Genomic DNA, 14,416 nt, shown 5'->3' with positions numbered 1-14,416 from the left:
AGGGTTAAAGCCCAGGGGTACTTATCTATGACAGACAGCTGGCACAGATGCCTCTTGGTACAGGAATTTCACATCTAACCATTCAGTGGCTTTGGATATGCATTGCCAGTGTCTCTGCGGTGAAGTTAAGACACTTGGTGCAGCTTTCTGAGGAAGCTGCAGCATGTGCTGGAATGTGTGGTGTTCCCTGTGTGCTGAGGACTCTGTTCATGTGGGTGGTGGCTGGCAGGAGCAGGGCTGGGTTTCTCCAGGGCCACTGGGAGTTCTGACCATCCTGAGGTGTGTCCCAGACACAACCTGCAACCTTGGACACTAATGGAGAGAGATTGGAGCAGCTTCGAAAGTGTCCAAAAGTATCTGAGTATAAAAAGCAAGTATGAAAGTCCAAGCACTGCACATATAGCTAATGCCCTTTAAAACAAAAATCTCAGGAATTACTTTCAGAAATAGAAAGATTGTAAAATGAAAGTGCTAGCAGAAATCTGAGCATTTCCCTGGGGAGAGTGAGATAATTGGTGCAATAAATGCAAAAGGCATTAGAATAAACTCAAACAGAAATGAAGGATTTTGGTGCTCCTCTTCATATAGACCTGTTTGCTGGGGTGAAGTGTCTGCTGTGGGCCCTGGTGAGTCTTGAACAATCCCAGAGTGGTTGATATTCATTCAGTGAGGATTTAACCATCTGACCCGATGTTCACAGCCTTTTTTACTGCTGTACTGGGATTGTTTGGATGGCCACACTAGGCCAGCAGCATTTCTAGGAAAAGCAGTTAGCCATTCCAGCCTTTTCCAAGAGGCTGAGGATCACAGATGCCTTTAGGAGCTCCCTGGACTAATGATAAAAAAGACTGTGGTGCCACCTATGGTCAAGTGAGGAGACTGGCTCTGAGCCAGCCCTGCTGCTGTGCTGGCACTTGCACATTGGGGTTTGCCTCAGATGTGCAATATTTCTGTAGATTTTGTTCAGGAAATATGCCAGAATTCTTGGTATTGGAGAGTTTTCAGGAAGTTATGTGCTCTAACCACTGGCTGGTTTGGCATTTGGAAGTCTAGATCTTACTTTCTGCACTTAGCAGAAAGTTAGGTGAGCTCACATGTATGTTTTCATTCTTCTGGGTCATGCTGGCCCTGTCTAGAAAATTGAGATAATTTTCAGTGAAACAGAATATTCCGAAATCTACTGACACTGCAGGAAAACTGGGTGATGGCATTTGTGGTAAACCAATTGGGAGTAAACCAATTAGGAGTAAAGTCTGACTTTCCACTTTAAGAATGGCTTAGACCTGATCAGATGGACTTCTGTAATCCCTAAACGTAAAACACCATGATTTATCCAATCATATGGAAACCAATACAAGGGCAACTTCACAGGGGGCAAATCAGTGTCTGAGCTGTGACACCTCATGGCTGGAGGTGCTGACCTGGGGCAGTGACTACTCAGTTTCTGGGCAGGCTGGTGAGCACATGTCAGTAATGCTTCCCTAAACCCTCCTCTTGTTCTCCATCAGAGCTCTCCCAGGGATCCCCCCAGACGGTACGAAGAGACTTTGGCCTGGCTGTGACTCACAGGTGAGCAGCCAGGGGCTGGGGCTGGCTGTAGCTCACAGGTGAGCAGCCAGGGGCTGGGGCTGGCTGTAGCTCACAGGTGAGCAGCCAGGGACAGAGCCCAGCAGCCCAGGCAGGGCCATGGTGGCACAGGACTCTGAGATGGGTTTGGTGTCGGGTCGGGTATCTCAGCTGCCAAGTTCAGCTACCTACAAATGTTCATTTTCCCTTGGACCCCAGCTAATGTCAGTTTTCCCTCTCTTGTCTCTGGTAGGTTCTCTACAAAGTCCTGGTTATCTCAGATTTGCCAAGTGTGCCAGAAGAGCATGATGTTCGGGGTGAAGTGTAAGTACTGCAGGTGAGCACACGGGGATGGTCTCCTTCAGAACAGCCTGGAACTGGACTCACCACAGCCTGCAGTAACTCCTGTCTCTTGATGTGATGCACTTTTGGCAGTGGCATCATTTTTTCAGTCCTTCTGACCTGGCAAAGGCGTGCTCTGGCACAACTCACACTTGAAGGTGGCAGCCTGACACACGAATGAACCAAATTTGTTTCCCTGCCACAGGCTTCCTACCTCATCCTGGGCAAATCTTGTACTAGGAGCTGGATCCCTAAATAACAGCCAGGATATTAATTTTCGCTTCTCTCTCAGGCTTGTTAGTCCAGAGGACTGAGATTTTACTTCATGGTTGCTGGCTGAGAGTCAGTGAAAGTAACTCTATTAAAAATAAATCAGATGCTAAGATATGTTTGTGATTTCATTAGCCTGAATAATAGAATTCTCCATACAAATGCTTGCTGCTCTGGGGCTGAGCATTCCAGAACTCCTTCTGAGATTAGCATAAGAATTACAAATTAAGGGTAGGCTTCCTCTTTTTGGGAAAGAACAAGTTGCTATTTAATATGTAATGGTTATCTTTCAGATTAAAATGTCACAACAAATGTACTAAAGAGGCACCTGCTTGTAGAATATCCTTCCTTCCCAGTAAGTAACTTTCTACAAATTCTTTACACTTCAATGTAATTGATGGTATGGAAAGAATAAAAAGTCTCATTAAAGCTGTTTTTCTCCCTTCTCCAACCTGTTTTTCAGTAACAAAAATAAGAAGAACAGAGTCTGTCCCATCTGATATCAATAACCCAGTAGACAGACCCACAGAACCCCAGTTTGGAACTCTCCCCAAAGCACTAACTAAAAAGGTACGAGGTGGCTGAAGCATGTCCAGAGTCCTTGGGGAGCTGCAGTAGGGAGAGGCTGGATCTCACTGGTTGGAGTGAGAGCCTTCACTTTGCAAGGCTTGGATATGAGATATTTTCTCCCTGTAAAACAGGGGTTGTGCAGAGCTCCAGGTGCTTATTCAGCAGAGCAATGCCACAATCAAGCCTAGGAACAAGTTCCCTCTGTCTGTTGTCCAGCAGACACAGGGGAACTCCTCCTTTCTCTTTATTGTTCTCTCACAAGTGTCTTTCCTTGCTTGGCAGGAGCATCCACCAGCAATAAACCACCTGGACTCCAGCAGTAATCCTTCTTCTACAACCTCATCCACTCCATCTTCTCCAGCACCTTTCCAGTCTTCCAACCCTCCCAGTGCAACGCCGCCCCCCAACCCGTCCCCCATGGGCCAGAGGGACGGGCGGTTCAACTTCCCAGGTAAACTCCTCCCTGGCAGCAGACTCTGCAAGAGGCTGACCAGGAATTCATAGGGACTTGTAGGTTTCTGAATACATGGTTGTGCCTTAAACGAGGTGTAAAAATGTATCTTATTATCTGATAAAATGAAAATGTCTTTCTTACAAAATTTTTGAAGGGTATCAGCAAGATATCTTCGCAGGAAACAGATTATTGAGGAACATTTCTCCTTTTCCTTTTTGGAAAAGGACTGAAGAAAAAAGCTATTTTTTCTCCTCCTTCCCCCTTTGTGCTGTACAATGCATGCTGCCTGCAATGTGTGCTCACCAGGGGCTTTCAGTTAGGAGGGAGGTGCTTGCTGGAGCAGGCTGTAAAAGTGAGAGCTGGAATGAATTACTTTACCAGACCCTTCCAAAATATAACCCACAATCAACACCAACTTTTAAACCACTGTCAAACATGACTGGTAGAGAGAAGTTTACCCTTCATGCCCTATGGATTGAGAGCCCCAGTGTGCAGCTTTAACCAGAGCTGAGAGGGGCAAGTATCTCTGACAAGGGCAAAGATCTAAACAGTGAGAATAAATGTAATTCCTTTGGCCTGAAGTCACATGGTGCTCAGCAGCTACTACAGCTGGCCTTCAACATTGCTGAATTTTGCATCAGCTTCTGACCTGTGAATTCAAGTTGCTGTTTGAGCCTGCTATAAAGGACCAGAGGCAGGTCAATGTTAGGATTCCACTGCTGCTTTGCATTGGGACAAACTGCTCTGATTCACTGAAAAAATAAAAAATGCAGATGGTTCATGAGCTTCAGCTTCTGTGGGGGCACCTCTGCAAAGCTGAGACACAAGAGCACATCTCATCACACCTGATGTGGGCCTGCCTTGCACATTCCTGGGCTCTTCCTTTGCCCACCAGGCTGTTTGAGAGAGGTGGCAGAGCTTGTGTGTGATACCTGTCATCTGTCAGGGCCCTTCCAAAATGCATGTGCTGCAATTCCCCCCAGCAGGCTGATAATCCACTAATCTGTTCCCAGCAGTGACCTGGGACTAATTCATTGAATGCACATGAGGCACTCACTGATGATCCTCTAACTTGTTTGTGTTGTTTTGTTTTTTTTCCTCCTGGGATTTTTTTCGCTGTTCCTTTTTTACAAAACCCCAATTAATTAAAAAGCTGCCTACTACCTTCAGCATAGACAACAGTTTATCTTCCCAGGTGAGTTGATTGTTTTAATTCTACTAACCCAAGTTCTACTGCCAAAACATGACTTGTTTGTAAACCTCTGCATGCTGCCCAAGAACAATCATTCTGCTTTAAAAACTTTCTAAAACAATCTAGACTTTCTCTTATCTCAGTGTGTACTCAGGCCTCTCTCCCCTCATCTGAGGTAGTGACGTGATTTATGTATTGAGATGGAACTTTGAATATTTAGCTGTAGAACATTTGTTTCCTGCTGTGGAGTTCTATTCACATCCATGTTCCTCCTTTCTAAAGATTCACTTTTATGGCTCTGTGCCTGGCCAAAAGGACATTACAGAGAGGTGGGGGAAATGGAAGAGGACTGGGCTCAGCCAACGTGCAGGCATAGGAGAGATGAGCATAGTTTTAAATCAGTAAAAGAATACAATCACTTTGTCTGTGGTTGAGTTTATAATTCCCAGATAAGAAGCAAATAGTTGCTATTGCAATGTTAAAACTTGCAGTCTATATGAGATTGAAGTGTAGAAGATGTATCATAACTGTTTCTAATTTCCCAGAAATTCCCAGTCCTGCACAAACAGCACAGCTTCCAGAAACTGCTGCAGACACTAAGTAAGTAGAGTTTTAAATCTTTTCATTTGTACAGTATTCACCTGGTAATCCTCAAGTCAGCCCAGAAGTGCTGTGTTATGGCCAAAACCAGATTTAACACCTGAGAATTCCCAGGGTAACTGTAGTCAGTGAGGGTGATGCTGGTATTCCCACTTTTATAAAGCTGAATATGACACTTAACTCTAAATGGCACACTAAGGAGTCCAAGCCTTTAATATCTAGTCCTGGTTGTGTGAAGGGTCAGATGAAAGAGAAGTTGGAGTTCTTTACCTTGAAGGGCACGGCACAGTGAGCTGCAAGCAAACAGCTCTTTCAGGATCCCAATTTCAGGGCATGGAAAAGCTTCCAGCCTGCATTGCCAGCTGCTCCACTGCAGGTGTTTCAGGGGTAGGAATGGGAGCATCTATTCCTGGAACACAGTGTAATAACAGAGCCATGCCACTGCCAAATCAATTCCTGCCACTTAATTATCAAGAATCACTTCCAGTCTTTGTCCCTCATTTGCCAAAGTGAGCTTAGAGTCTTTCTCTTTTACATGGAGCAGGAATTGTATTTTTCTCTCCTTCTGTAACTGTCAGGATCTGTTCTGTATTGGCTTCTTCTGCTCCCTAATGGCAGGGCCCCCGTTCCCAGTGATGTCCAACGTTGTCTCTCTGCTTCTGTTGCAGCGCTGCCCAGCAGCCGGGCACGGGCAGAGGCGCACGGGAAGCACAGGTGGGTTTATGGTTTGCCCCGGAGGTCTCTGGAGCAGCCTGCGCTGCTGGGCTGCTCCACCCCCCCTGAGGCACCGCGAGCACACCTTTCCCTCCCCTTGCTGTGGGCAGGTGGAGGAAGCAGAGGCGGGCAAGTCGGAGCCCGAGGACGACGAGGACGAGGTGGAAGATTTGCCCAACCGGCGGCCGCACCTGCAGGGGATGATCTACCGCAAACCCAGCCAGACCAGCGTGTACCTGCAGGAGTGGGACATCCCCTTCGAGCAGATCCAGCTGGGGGACCCCATCGGCCAGGGCCGCTGGGGCAAGGTCTACAAGGGCAAGTGGCACGGGGAGGTGGCCATCAGGCTGCTGGAGATCGACGGCAACAACCAGGATCATCTCAAGCTCTTCAAGAAGGAGGTGATGAACTACAGGCAGACCCGGCATGAGAACGTGGTGCTGTTCATGGGAGCCTGCATGAACCCCCCTCACTTGGCAATCATTACCAGGTAAGGAGAGAGATCTTTCTATTGGTTCTGCTAGATATGTATTGTAGAGGTAGCTAATGTTCTCATAAATAAACATTTCCTGTAGCTTCTGCAAAGGAAGGACGCTGCACTCCTTTGTGAGGGACCCCAAGATCTCCCTAGACATCAACAAAACCAGACAGATAGCACAGGAGATCATTAAGGTAAGAGCTTGTTATGCCAAGGGAGCCATTGGGTAGGGCCTCAGCCAGAGCTCAGAGCTGCACACAGGACTGGGAGCTGCTCCCTCAGCCTCTCCCCGCACCTTCCTGCACAAATCCCACAGGGGCCCTGCCCCCAGTTACAACTAGTCCTTGAGCCTGGAGTTAGGAAGCGGAAATGTGTTAGAAAGTAGAGTATGCTTTGGAAATAATAAAAGCCCAAAAACATTTCCATCTCTGCTGTGTTTCCCAGGGCATGGGGTATCTCCACGCAAAGGGGATTGTACATAAGGATCTGAAATCCAAAAATGTCTTCTATGACAATGGGAAAGTTGTGATCACCGACTTTGGATTATTTGGAATTTCGGGTGTGGTTCAGGAAGGAAGGTAAGTGGAGGTTTCGGTGCTTGGTTCCAGCTCTGGAATGACAAATGGTCAAATAGGGAAACATTTCCTGCAGTGCACAGGAAGCATCCATTGGTTTAGTACACGCTCAGTGTGCATTGTGCATGTTTGCTTTGTTTTCCTTTTGAGCAGAGTTCTTCCTACAGTTGCAGCAGCACAGCTAGAGAGTTTGGATTAAGACTCAGAGCACAGAACAAACAGGACCTTAAGCGCAGGAAGGAGCTTGTCAGGCTGACACGTGCCTATTTGTTAACATGGCAAGACAATTAGAAACAAAACATCAGCAAAAACATTGGAGTAAATAAAGCCAAAGCATCAGGTGCAGCACAGATATGGTCTCCACACCAATATTTTAGTCCTGCTTCTTTCTTTTGGACTCAGGAGGGAGAATGAACTGAAGCTGCCTCATGACTGGTTGTGCTACCTGGCCCCTGAGATTGTCCGTGAGATGGCCCCAGGGAAAGATGAAGACAAGCTGCCTTTCTCCAAAGCTGCAGATATCTATGCCTTTGGGTAAGGAAGGAACACCCAGGAGTACCACGAGAGCTTGCTCAGTGAGACTGGCTACTGGCCTAAGCCTTCGAATCAGTGCTCCCCTTCTCTCAGACTCAGGACACATTTTCCTCACCTATTCCAAAAGTTTTGGCTGGAAAGGGTTTGCTGCACAGCCTTAGGCACCTCCCAGAGCTCAGCTGAAGCAGCTGGAACAGTGCCAGCATTGGGTACTTTGTCTGTCAGGAGCAGGCAGAGGCCTGACACCTCTGTTGGCATTGCAGGACCGTGTGGTACGAGCTGCAGGCACGGGAGTGGCCCTTCAGGACCCAGCCTGCAGAGGCTCTCATCTGGCAGATCGGCAGCGGCGAGGGAGTGAGACAAGTCCTTGCCACTGTCAGCCTGGGCAAAGAGGTCAATGTAAGTACCTCAGCTGCAGGAGTCCCTCAAACAGCTGTTTGTCAGGGAGAGAGGCGACTGCTTGTAGAGAGTTACTATACTCAGAACTTGAAAGAGAAAAGGCAGGAAAGAGAACAGATGAGAATGGGATAGGTTTAGCCTGTGCGCATAACTGTGGTGCAGAAGTGAACATCCCCAGCACGGGACACTCTTGGGCTCTGACAGCGTCCAGGCCCTCTGTGAGCAGTGTCACACACATCCCAGTGCTCAGATAGTTTTCTGGTGTGCACAGTTGACCCATGAACTGAGATAATGAGCCACCACTGTCCTCTGCAGGAAATCCTCTCGGCCTGCTGGGCCTTCGACCTCAGTGGGAGGCCCAGCTTCACTGTCCTCATGGAAATGCTTGAAAAACTGCCAAAACTGAACCGCCGGCTCTCCCACCCAGGGCACTTCTGGAAGTCTGCTGAGTGAGTACCTGCTGCTGCTCACAACACTGATGCCATGCTGTTTGCTAACTGGTGTCATTTCTGAGCTTTGTTTACTTTCCTGGGGCTGTCATACCTGACAGGGTGGGAGCGCTGCTCCTCTGCTTCTCTGGTTCCTGGGAAATGATGTGACTAAGCCATGAGCCTCAGACAGTTCATTTCCTACTTCACCATATTCACCTCCCTCCAGCAGCTGACTGATCCCGTTTGTGTCAGAGATTATCCATGTCAGCATTGGAAAGGGCCCACACTGACCCCAGAGTGGTCAGAACTTCCCCAGTGATGGTAATGGCCTGAGGAAGGGAAGGACCCAGGAACAGGCCACTGTTTGCCTCTGAAGTGGTTCAGACTGCATGGGTTTGAGGCCACAGACACATCTGTCCCCAGTGCCCATTCACCATGTCCTTGGCTCAGTGTTTCTTTTTATCTCCTCAGCTGCCTGTATTTACTTTCTCATTATTCTGATGTTTAACCAACCCCTTCCCTTCCTATAATCCTTCACCCTCTTTCTGCCACACCTGATCAGAACCACCCAAACTCTTGACACAGAAACTGTCGTGGCAGTTTGGTCTCTGCTGGGTATGGGGGCTTGGAGTTTTGGTTGAAAATTCTGCCACTTCTCCTGTGCAATTTCCCCCCCATTTGTACTGGATCCCTGACACAGCAGCGATGTCCAACAACTTTAAACTGCAGAAAGATTCCCCCAGACTCTGGCCTCACCCTCACACAAAGAACATGCACTGGGCAGTGGAGCTCCCCCCACCTCACCCAGATCCTTTCACACACTGCACTAACCCCTGCTGCAGCCTGGTCAAAGCTGTACAACGTGTAGTTCTCAAGGGCTTGCTTTAAATAACTGAAAACTAACTCTCATGGTGTCTTTTTCCCTTCCCTCCCATATTTCTTTGTAGGTTGTAGCTACTGGTGCAATAACGGGCTCCACCTTGCATGCTTCCATGTGTCGTATCCTAACCGGCAACTTGGACAATCACCTTCCATTAAAAAAGCAAAACCAAACCACGAAATTAACCCATGGACATAATCAACACTTTATCCGAGTTCTCCTCTCTGCCTTTCGCTTGGTGTGGGCTGTAGCTTCAATAACCACTCCTGTCTGCGAGACCCTCCTGGCTAACACCGGGCTCCTGTGCCCCCGGCAGCTGAGACTCCTCTGGGCAGGGCAGGGACCCCTCTGCCTGACCGGGTGCACACAGGGCAGGGTGGCTGTCCTGCCTGCAGCTCAGGGCTGTCCCCAAACTGCTGCACCTCTGCGTGTCCTGCGAGGCCCCCGAGCCCCTCTGGGGCCGTGTCCTGAGGGCTGCAGCTCTGTGCCTGCGGGTGACAGGGACATTGTCACAGCACTTGCACTGCACACCAGCAGGAGCTGAGGCCAGGCTGGTTCTCCCTCAGGCACAGGGCCAGCACTGCAGCCAGGCTCAGTTCTTGAGTGGAAAGAAAGATGGTCCTTGCTCTGCTTGGAGCAGCTGAGGGTCCTTTGCCCACTGAGAACCAGGCTGGGGCAGTGTCTGGGGCCGGTCCACGTGGGTCAGCTGGGATCAGCTACAAAGCTGTGTCAAAGAGGAGCAAAGCAAGAGCAGCCTTCAGCTCCTTCCCTTGCAGATCCAGGCCTTGGAATGTTACAGTTTGCTTCTGTTTACATCGCTGGGCAGCAGAAGGACTCGATGTAGGGCCTTGGCAGAGTCACAGCTACCACAGCAAACACATGCCTTCGAGAAAAGGTCTTTCTTCACTGCTTGGAGGGGAGAGGACAGGGACAGAGGAGAGCACACACCAAGGGGGTTTCTGCTGCTTGAGGACAAACTCCCACATCATTCCCTGAGCCTCCTCAGGAAAGCTCTGAGCAGAAAGCGCTTCTGGCTCTGCCAGCAGTGTGAGAGACCCCTTTATGTGTTTGTAGAGCCTGGGGAGGAGCAAATGGGTTTGGGTTTGTTCTGTTGGGGTTTCTTAGCCTGTTGATGTACCTTGTCAAAACTCCCCTTTCTCTTACAAAGAAAATTCTGTCAGTTTTTCCTTCCCTTCTACTTCAAGAGAAGCAAGTGCCCACTGAAAACCAGTGCCAGGCTTCTACCCACGGTAGAGACCTGGGAAAACTTCCTGCTCCTCCCCCTTGGGCAATCAGATTGTGCAGTTTCTTCCCACTGATAATGTTTGCATGAATAACTTCATGTGTTTGCTGCTGAATTACTTGAGCATCTCTTGGGTGAGCTGAAGTGATGCGAGAGCAGAACCAAACTCATTTCAGCTCCTGTGATAGGGCAGTAGCTTTGTAAGATTAATCATCAGTAACTGTTTCCCCCTCCCTTCTCCTCTCCCTCCCCAATCTCTGCAGCATTAACAGTAGCAAAGTTGTCCTGCGTTTTGAAAGATTTGGCTTGGGAATCCTGGAGCCGAGTAACCCAAAGCTGTAGCTCGGTGTCATTGTGACCATGCTGGCTGCCTGCTCCCACACAGCACCAGAAACCCTCCCTGGCTGCTCCACGCCGAGGCTGAAGGACCATCAGCTCAGCCCCGTGTCCTGACGGAGCACCAGCAGCTATTTAACGATGTTTACATGATACTTTTGTGTGAACTATATTTTTTTAAACATAATAAACAGTGAATCAAGTTGAACTACAGCCATTCTCAACTAGCACTGAGAAAGAGCTGAGCTGTTCCTGGTTCCTCTTGTGTCCGTGGTCAGTAGGAGCCACTCTGCCCTCAGAGCGGGGTCCCGGCAATGGAACAGCGACGTGGCTCCTGCAGGTGTTGCCTTCCAGAGGTCAGCTCTCTCCTGAAGGCAGAGCCCAGCCTGCTGCACTGGCATTGCCCAAACCACCCATTGTTCCAGCAGGCTGCTCCAGCTCTGGGTCACCCTGAATTCAGCTACACCAGAACAGAGCTGCTGCAGGTAGAGTGTCTGGCCGTGGGGGCTGGCTCTCAGTTAGTGACTCAAGTGCTCTTCTCCACAGAACTCACACCAAAACCTGCTCCTTCTCATACAATCCTGGAGGAATTAAGAATTGCTGGCCTTAAAAAATAAACTCATGACTTGTCACAGCTCTGCACAGGGACCAAATTCTTCTTTTGAAGTTCAGACACAAGTTTGAGTTCAGGAAAAGGCAAGAGAAACAGGACAAGGGAAAAGCTGTCCCTAACTAATGCATGAACTAAGGCCTTGATGCACAGAGCTTCAGAGCCCCTGCACACACACACACACACACACAGAGTGTTGCCACTGCCTACACTTGGCCACGACTGAGCGTGCAAGTTCTTTGTTTGAGAAACATAGGACCAAAGCAGTTGCTTTGAGGAAAAAAACCTTTAATAACAACAAATCTTGAAACCAAGAAGGCAATAGCTGGGCCTGGAGGTTCTGCCTGACCCCAACACCTCCAGCTTGTTTCAGAGATTAGTTTTAAAACCAAAACCTACCCCCTCCTCCAGTGCACAGTATGGAGGTGACAGCCAGTGACCACACTGAGGTGACAAATGCACCATCCCCCTTGGAAATCAATTGCAGGCCCCCTTACCAGAGGCTCCCCTTTCCCCACCATCATCCCTGAGGCTCAGGGGGAGCTCCCAGATCTCTGAGCAGGCAAAGCACCAGCCCTCAGTTTGGCTGTCTTGTGTGAGGAACTAAGTGGCACAAAACCCGAGTTCTGTTGAGCAGAGAGCCTCAGTCCTGTGTGCAAGTCCATTGTAGCCTCTTCCAAGTGTTGACAAAGACTTTTTAAATGTGTCTCAGCTCAAAAAGAGAAATGGGTTTGGCATGGCCGGGCACTGCAGTGCTGTCCTGATCCCTGTCCCCCTCGGGCTCTGCTGTTCTCACTGATGGTGTGTCAGCAGCCTGAAGCAGAAGTTGTTTTCTGCCAGGTGCTGCTTAATTAAGAGCAGCACAACACAAACCCAAAGCAGGGAAGAAAGGTGCTGCCCCTTGGCTGGAACCCTGCCTTAGGGAGGGAAGGGCAGGAGCTGCTGCTGAATGCAGACTCCCTCAGTCGGTGTCTAGGACAGCAGCAGCCTCAGGGTGCTCCTCACTCAGTTTTTGGGTGCATAAAGCAGGCCCTGAGAGCTGGGACACCCAGAACGTTCTGTGTGGGATCAGTGGCCTGGCTGTGCACGGGCCCTGGCTCCTTGCAGCCCCAGACTGACCCTCGGTCCCTCCTGTGCAGGTCAGGCCCTGTCTGTGGAGCCCTCTGTGTGCTGCCCTGCCCCAGTCAGGGCGTTGGATGCTGTGGGATGTGCCCAGTCCTGGCACGGGGGCTCGTTCACAGCCTGCCCTTAACAGGGGGACTGGCATCCAAGCTGTCCTGGGTGCTGTGTGGGACACCCATAAATTGCCCTTGAGCACAAAGCCCATCCTCTGCCGCAGCACAGCCGGGGGAGAGGCCGACAGTGTCTGTGGGTGGTTTTATTTTGGTCAGCCAGGGGCACCCAGCTGAGCCCAGCAGGGCTCTGGGCACAGAGCTTGGGGCCACGGAGCTGCCCCAGCCCCGCACACCAAGCTGTCCCTGGGCTGTGTTTGTGTCACACGTCCTGCCCCGTGGAGCTGTCAATGTGACAATGCTGTGCAATGCTGCTACAGGAGCCACATGTCAGTAGTGAATGTAAATGGTCGTTACATGGTGAACATGGACACGTTTTCTTTGCAAATGTGATGTAAACTTTGTACAGTACAAATTTTTTTTTATATTTTCTATGAACTGAGTGTCTTCCAGAATTGCTATTAAATTAATTACAAATTGTTAGAACTAACAACAGTTTCTGTATTAGTTTATGCAACCAGGAAAAAAAAAGAAAAAAAAAAGAGTGCACTCTATGCTACTGGAATTCTGGATATGTAGGAATCTTTTCAGTGAATAAATCTCTGGTCTGGATAAAGCAAGTGTTACTGAGTCCTAGTTTGACCTCTCCTCCCACTGACTTGTAGCTGACCCAGAACAGGAGCAGACTCCCACGGAGACCCCCCGGCACAGCAGCTCCTCCACCCGCTCTGCTCCCTGCCCATTCCCTGAGGGACACCAGGTGATCTCCCCCTGCCCAAGTCCCTTGCAGTTACCAAAGTTTCCCCTCCCAGATATGATGAGTCACATTTTTAAATGGGTAATACAACCACCACGGAGTTTTCTCCACGCACTGAGCTGTTTAAGGTGCTGCTTCCCTCCCAAAAGCAGCACTTGAGCCATTCTGGGACCCCCAGCACCCTCTCTGTCCTTTGCACAAGGTCCTCAGGCCACCACCTGCAGACTGGGGCAGAGCTCTGCCAGACAGACCTGGCTCTCCACACTGGAGGGCAATTACTGGGTGTTAATTAATTCCAGGAAGGTTCTGCTGCTGCCAGCAGCTTTGTGCCCAGAATAACGGCAGCTTTGTGCCGTCCTGCCAGGAATGGGCCAGGGCATGGTAAAAGCACAGTTTTACATCTCACCCATTTTATCTACATCTCACGTGCAACAATAAAAAGCGTAAGGTAAGTAGAGCTTTGTTGTCTTTTATAAAGAAATAACAAATTTAATTCTCAATTATACTTGAAGGGCAGAGGTATTTCATTTAACAAACCAAACGACACCAACTCCAGTCCCCAGGCACACAGGCTCTGCCCTGGCTGTTACTGGAGCAGTTTGATGTTTCCCTGCTCAGAGTTGTACCCCAGAACTACCCCAGGAGGCACCAACATCGGGGTCCCTCTGCCCTGGGAGAGCCGCAGCAAACAGGAACAGGAGGAGGCAGCACACACCCAACAGACAAACCCAGCACAAAGGGAGCATTTCCAGCCCCTGCCAGCTGCACTGCAGAATGCCTCAATGGCATTCAAAACCCCCACACCCGACAGGAACATTTTGCCAGCCCAGCAGAAAGCCCGACAGCAAAACATCCCAGAGCAGCCACAGAAATGGGGTTCACGCAAAGGAGACACCAAATAACAACTCACAAAGCACAGCTCAGGCTACAAATGAACTGAAACTGACTGGAGCAGGATCTGGGAAAGCTGGACACACCAGGTCTGGCCTCAGCCTCAGAGGTCAATCTGCTCCTCCAAGCCAAGGCAGCAGCTCCAGCCCTGGCTCCCAGCAGGGCTACTGGGGCAGGCAAAACCCCTCTGCACATGGACAACGTAACACAGCATTACCAAAACAACCAAGGAGAAGAAAAAGCCTTTCACCTACCTGGCCTCACTGTCTCCAGGGCCCAGAGCTCTACAGCCTCGTGCATCACCCCAACACAAGCATAATCTACCACACCCTACCCTACAGA

At 49.6% G+C, this 14,416-nt stretch overlaps 1 protein-coding gene across 1 annotated transcript in view; it reads left to right on the top strand.

The window, feature by feature from the left end:
- Positions 1-13,219, top strand: part of KSR1 (kinase suppressor of ras 1) — a 48,526-nt gene extending 35,307 nt beyond the window's left edge. The window contains exons 6-20 of the mRNA XM_084219340.1: positions 1,509-1,569; positions 1,820-1,903; positions 2,472-2,533; positions 2,642-2,748; positions 3,031-3,199; positions 4,356-4,397; positions 4,940-4,994; positions 5,663-5,708; positions 5,819-6,198; positions 6,284-6,380; positions 6,631-6,764; positions 7,164-7,295; positions 7,559-7,694; positions 8,010-8,143; positions 10,512-13,219. Coding sequence (XP_084075466.1) covers positions 1,509-1,569; positions 1,820-1,903; positions 2,472-2,533; positions 2,642-2,748; positions 3,031-3,199; positions 4,356-4,397; positions 4,940-4,994; positions 5,663-5,708; positions 5,819-6,198; positions 6,284-6,380; positions 6,631-6,764; positions 7,164-7,295; positions 7,559-7,694; positions 8,010-8,143; positions 10,512-10,590 — 1,718 coding nt within the window. The 3' untranslated portion in view covers positions 10,591-13,219. The remainder of the gene's footprint in view (positions 1-1,508; positions 1,570-1,819; positions 1,904-2,471; positions 2,534-2,641; positions 2,749-3,030; positions 3,200-4,355; positions 4,398-4,939; positions 4,995-5,662; positions 5,709-5,818; positions 6,199-6,283; positions 6,381-6,630; positions 6,765-7,163; positions 7,296-7,558; positions 7,695-8,009; positions 8,144-10,511) is intronic.
- The last annotated feature ends 1,197 nt before the right edge of the window (positions 13,220-14,416 follow it).

The sequence above is a fragment of the Fringilla coelebs genome (assembly GCF_963513975.1).
Source record: "Fringilla coelebs genome assembly, chromosome: 20".
NCBI lineage: Eukaryota > Metazoa > Chordata > Aves > Passeriformes > Fringillidae > Fringilla > Fringilla coelebs.
The sequence above is the reverse complement of the archived record's forward strand: the minus strand, read 5'-3'. Positions and strand labels throughout refer to the sequence as shown.